This window comes from Blennius ocellaris (assembly GCF_963422515.1).
Source record: "Blennius ocellaris genome assembly, chromosome: 5".
In the NCBI taxonomy this organism is placed as follows: domain Eukaryota; kingdom Metazoa; phylum Chordata; class Actinopteri; order Blenniiformes; family Blenniidae; genus Blennius; species Blennius ocellaris.
Window position 1 is genome coordinate 4,942,575 of NC_137654.1, and position 5,677 is coordinate 4,948,251.

At 43.8% G+C, this 5,677-nt stretch overlaps 1 protein-coding gene across 1 annotated transcript; it reads right to left on the reverse strand.

Moving 5' to 3' along the window:
• Positions 1-434: 434 nt before the first annotated feature.
• trim108 (tripartite motif containing 108) lies at positions 435-4,294 on the reverse strand. Its single transcript, XM_080496284.1, has 2 exons — positions 3,975-4,294; positions 435-2,297 (listed from the first exon to the last, which is right to left on the reverse strand). The coding sequence occupies exons 1-2, from the start codon at positions 4,236-4,238 to the stop codon at positions 1,179-1,181; spliced, it is 1,383 nt and encodes a 460-aa protein (XP_080352410.1). The 5' UTR covers positions 4,239-4,294; the 3' UTR covers positions 435-1,178.
• Positions 4,295-5,677: the final 1,383 nt, after the last annotated feature.

Here is a 5,677-nt window from a genome sequence, read left to right on the forward strand (position 1 = left end):
CCAATATAACTGTAACGAGATTACACTTTTTTAATGTATTGTAATGGATTACAGTTAAACATTTTTGTATCCTAATAACGTAACATGTAATCCATTACTACCCAACCCTTCTGGTAAACACGTTTTGCACCGAGGCCTGTGTGGGACTTGAGCTCCCTCAAGTGGTACGAGGAGGGAGTCACTCAACCTTCTCTTAGGTTCACTGACTCCAAGTGTCTGTTGTAATGCTGCTGCTGTGTCTGTTGGTCTGTTGAAAATGTACAGTAATTCCTCCTCATGTGAGGAGTAAACATGTCTTTTGTCAACCATCCACCAAGAATTCAATTAAGTTGAACATGTAGATAAAGGTGTTGTCAGGTGGTGCACACTGTAAAATGTTAGTGAACCAGAAAGTTAAACTGATAATTTAAAAAAGGATCTTCACCACGCTACAATATTTTGCCATGCAGTTTGTTTATTACAATGTTGATTACAACTGAGTACATTAACTGTGATGCCAAACCCAAAAGTACATTGAAAATATGTACAAAAGGATTGACAACATATTCAAAGCGACATAATACAACTTGTGAAACAAGTGGGCTTTCATTACAACAGGATTATGGATATAACTATATCAGATACATTTAAAGAAAACTCAAAGAGAACTTCCATGAGTACTGAGGATGTCTCTGTGTGCAGACTGGGAAGCCTCCCGCTGAACTATCTTTATTTTTTATTTCTTAGGCTGATCCTCCAGCACTGTCAACAGAAACATCTGAAAACTGTCAAAAAGGTACAACTTTGATAGAGATTCAAATATAACATAACTATGTACGTATAACTCCACACTCATTAACACACTGTGAAGCCTGCTTTGTTTCCAAATCGTCTGAAGAAGAAACACGAACGCTGCGACACTCAGCACGTACACACAACTCCAGCTTGGAAATCAGCCTCGACATCATCTGGGATTCATTAAATTCCACATCACATACAATCATCAGAGGAGCAGAAACAACAACAAACTTAGACCGATTTAGTCACTGCTTCGGTTCAGTTACCCAGAAAGAAAAAAAACCCCAAAAGACCAACAAGTTGTACCGACCAAACCTTCGTTGTATTTACATTTCAGCATTACAGTGGCTTTTCTGGAGGAACCACATGGAACGAAGGCTTCTTGCCTTGTCCGTTACTGTTTAATACCAACACACAGTTAAAGGGTCATTATCAGGACCACTGTGCTTGATGCAGAAATATGCTGACGCGGGTAAAGAGTCGAGATTCAGGTCCACAGTATCAATATGTGCGAGACTCTCTGCGTCATAGAAGGAGAGCTGCCTGGATGAGCAGTTTAGGTAAAGCCCAATCTTTAGCAGTCTGTTTGCAAGTGTCACTGCTCTGGTTTTGTTCGGACAACAGACGCTATAATGTTGCCCGTTAAATTGAAGGAAATGATGATTAAGGCCAAGTGACCAAAGATCTCGACTTCCAACATCGACTTCCCAGTAGTGCTCTCCTGTACTGAACTTGGTGGAACTGAGCGCCTGGCCACTGGTCGTGGGAAGTGGCCACAGTGTTTTGTGTGTGTTTTTAAATTGGGATTGCTGACCAATCAAACTCCGCCTAATGTTGGTTATAATTACATCTGGACTGTTGCTAGTGAGCGAGAGACGTTCTGCTCGGGGATGGATCACCTCAAGCATTTCCTTCCACACGAAGAACTGCAGGTGACTTTCATAAGGACCCAAAGAGAAAGAAGTGTTCTCCACTCTGAGCTCGTTGGCTCTGGGTCTGAGCAAGACTCCGATGGTTTTCCTGTTGTTGTCCTCAGTCCAGGTCTTTAAGAACTTCTCTGGGTTGGTGATCGTCAGAGTGGAGTTTGCTTTAGCCTGCAGCTCTCTGCTCTCAGACAAAGCTGCCTCCACAATGCTTAAATTCTCACTCATTCTCTTCATGTCATCTTCTTGCTTTTGTTTCAACTCATCCTTTATCTCTCTTTCCCTCCTTCGCAAAAAGTCGTGCATCTCTGTGAACTGGTTGCTGATTTGGGTTGTGAGGTGCTCAGACTTCTCTCTGCTTTTTGAGATTTCCTCCCTCTGTGTGTGAGCCAGAGCTTCAACTGCCCTGATGTCACTGGAAACTTTCTGTACAAAGACTCCCAGCTCCTCTCTCAGGACTGCTTCTCCCTCCTTGATCGGTTTAAATTTGTGTCCTTCATGTCTCTCAGAATCTCTGCATATGATGCAAGCCAACTGCTGGTCTGTGAAGCAGAAGAGCTTCAGCTTTTCTTCGTGTTCTGGACACAGATCGACTTCCTGTAAAGAAACAGCACTGTTATTAAAGGCAACAAGCAGCAAAAACAACCGGCAATCATTTGACCTCAAATCCTCAGACATTCAAGTAAGCTGAATTAGAGAGTTAACAGTGTTGGGATGAAGAATCACAGCTCAGTTCAAAGAGACTAGATAGCTCTATGAACGTGTGAAAGAGTTTGGGTTCCTCATTAAGGTGGAGGAGAATAGAAGTCATGACCTGATCAAAACCCAAGAAGTTTGATCATTAGCCTTCATTGGCTGAAGTCTTAGTATTCCAAACTGGAATCGGTTTAATGCATCTATGGCCTTAAGCAGTTTCCAATGTTCTTAATAAAACACAGTGGAGAGAGTGACGTTTTCATTTGGCTTCTTTAGTGTAATTATATATAAACTCTGCTGATCAAAGTTTAAAAAAACAAAAACCTGTAAAACAGGGACAACCTGCTGCCCCTGTAGTAAACACATGCTCAACAGCCACACACAGAACGTGTCACACCTCAGCTTTGAATGCAGATACTAGTTCACAATAAGCACTTAATGTCTTCTGATATAGCAGTGAGCATGTTAGTTTGATTATGTAGTTCCAGAATGTTCACGTAATTTTCAAGTTCAATAAAAAAATATTGAAATCATCATTTCAGCTTTTATATTGTATATTTCTTAAATATACTACATGACACTATAGTGTCCTTCTGACTTGTTGGGTTTTAAGCAGGAGGCGTCAGAAAAGTGACCACAGGTGTAACTGGCTTGTGGCGGCCAAGCGTTCACAGTGACGTCACTTTTTGATCCACGTCGACTCTTCCTATCATTGTGAAGCAGAATTCACCAAGCGCTGGATTATTCAGCCACTAACAGTGAACCTGGGCTGGGACTAGGCCGTCATGAGACACGTTAGTTTTACCCTACTGATGTGTGCAATAGTAATAGATCATTTTCACCAAAAACAACACTTTCCATGCTTTTTGAACCATTGGAATCCTTTGTGAAGGATTAATCAGTCATTTAAAAAAAAGTACAATGGGCTATTCAAACATTCTGAGAAGGTTTGTATTTAATAATTTGGTGGAAATAGTTGTTACGGGGGAACTGGAGGACAATAAGATACAGGATATGAATAGTACCACAGTTTCACACACCGTTTATATTATGTACTTTCACAGACAGTTAAAATGTTCAATCACTTTCTATCCGCCCGTCGCGGCATCACTTTCACCGAGTTCCTGCTCCAGACGCAAACGATACGCGAAGGCCGTGCGTCGACGCGAACCAGCGCCGCACAGCCTTCGCGTATCGCTTGCGTATGGAGTCTCTGCGTCGATGCTGCGCGCGCGCGTCCAGCACAGTGAGCTGCAGCGCGCGGCGACTTGGTCCTGCGTCAGTAGTTTAACCATATCCAGCAAGAAGCGTCACCGGTGATTAAGCTGCTGGTGTTGTCCGAACCAAGTTCCCCCTCCTCTTGATATCATGAACATCATTTACATACTTTAATTTAATTTAATTTCAGAGGAAACATCTCGTGCGTTCTTGTCTTAATGCTGCCAGGGTTTTCCTGCGACACGTACTCTATATTGGTACATCCCCAGTGAAATAGAAAACAAGCATGTAGTTCATGATGATGTTTGAAGTAAAGTATGTTAGTGTGTTCTCCATGAAGTGTGGACTGTTGGTCCTCACCTGGACCCTGGGGGCCTGCGGGCTCTGGGCTCCTCTGGCCTTCTCAGCCAGGCTCTTCAGGATGAAGCTGGAGGGCAGGTCATGGGCCTCGGTCCCCCCCCCCCCCACGGCCACGCAGCACTGCGGACACTGCGGCCTGACGGCCAGAGCTTCTCCCGCACACTGCCGGCAGAACGCGTGTCCACACTGGAGGGTCACCGGGTCCCTGAAGATGCTGAGGCAGATGGAGCAGGTCAGGTCTTCTGCGAACAGAGAGGACGCCATGTCGGTCTGACGGCTGCGCTTCCCGCTTTCTATCGGCTCCGACTCTCCCTTCAGCTTCTGAGCTCGAAGTTTCACTTTCCTGTAAGTCCACACCCTGCAGAGGCGGCGCAAGAGGGGACGTGCCTGCGTGTGCGTGCGTGTGCGTGCGTGCGTACGTGTGTGTGTCTGTGTCTGTCTATATACTAGATAGATAGATAAATACTTTAATGATCTCCAAGAGAAATTCACAGTTCCAGCAGCAGCAATATGGAAAGACAGGGGCATGCAGGGTTAAAAAAAAAAAAAAAAAAGCAATAGGTAAAATAGAAGAATATGCCTTCAGTATAAACAATAATTAAGCAAATAATTAAGCAATAAACAATAATTAAGATAAGTAGTGTGTGTGTGTGTGTGTGTGTGTGTGTGTGTGTGTGTGTGTGTGTGTGTGTGTGTGTGTGTGTGTGTGTGTGTGTGTGTCAAGGTGCGTGGTGTGTGTGTAGTAAGTCCAGGGGCCTCATTTATAAACGTTGCGTACGCACAAAAGAATGCGTACGCCACTCTCTACGCAAACCGTGGGATTCATAAAAAGAGAACTTGACGGGAAAATGTGCGGTCCTCCACGCCAACTCTGACCCAGGCGTACGCACATAACTGGGGGAAGGAGAAACTGCGCCACTGATGGCAGAAGAAAGAAACGGGAGAAACTGTGAAACCGATCGTCGTAAAATAAATAGTTATATGACCTCATATATGGACAGTTTATTTGCAAGAAGTGGATAGTAAAAAATAAAATTTCTACAATGAATAAACAAACATACTCCCTGGAGTGCACACGGGAAACATATGATTAAGACAATAGTAAGACAACAGTAGGGTAAATGATGTTTACACTGATATGAATGCAGTGTAATATCCTATATCATAAAGCCCATATAGCAGTGTTGGGCGCAGACTGGAGGCCGGCGCTGTACGTGATGGGTGGCTTCTAGGTACGGAGAATTCATGTGGAAATCCTGAGACTTGCAATTTTGTAGTAGTGTTTAACCCGTTCACGACCTTGCAGGCGACAGTGGAGAACCCTAACCCTCAAGCGGTGGCTGCTCACCCCTTTTCCTCACCCACAAGGCGCAGGGGAGAGGACCTAGAATCTATAGTATTGTGGAGCGCACCATCGGGCTCCTGAAGGGCAGGCGGCGGTGTCCCCAGGGCCGCCCCTGGCCAAGTGGGGGCCCTAAGCAGGATTTTATTTTGGGGCCCCCCTTCCAATAACATAATAATACTAATAGTACTACTACTACTACTACTACTACTACTACTACTACTACTACTACTACTATTAATAATAATAATGATAATAATAATAATAATAAATTTAATTACTAACGAATCAAATGAACAGCCTCTATCAACAGTGGAACAAGAACTTTATAGATCAAAAGTGGAACAATCTTTTTTATTTC

What these genes read in the sequence shown, in the direction of transcription:
- trim108 (XM_080496284.1), bottom strand. Translation starts at nt 4,238, where the DNA reads ATGGCGTCCTCTCTGTTCGCAGAAGACCTGACCTGCTCCATCTGCCTC. An exon ending in CGCAGGCCCCCAGGGTCCAG is followed by an intron (nt 2,298 to 3,974) that starts GTGAGGACCAAC and finishes GTTTCTTTACAG; the next exon opens with GAAGTCGATCTGTGTCCAGA.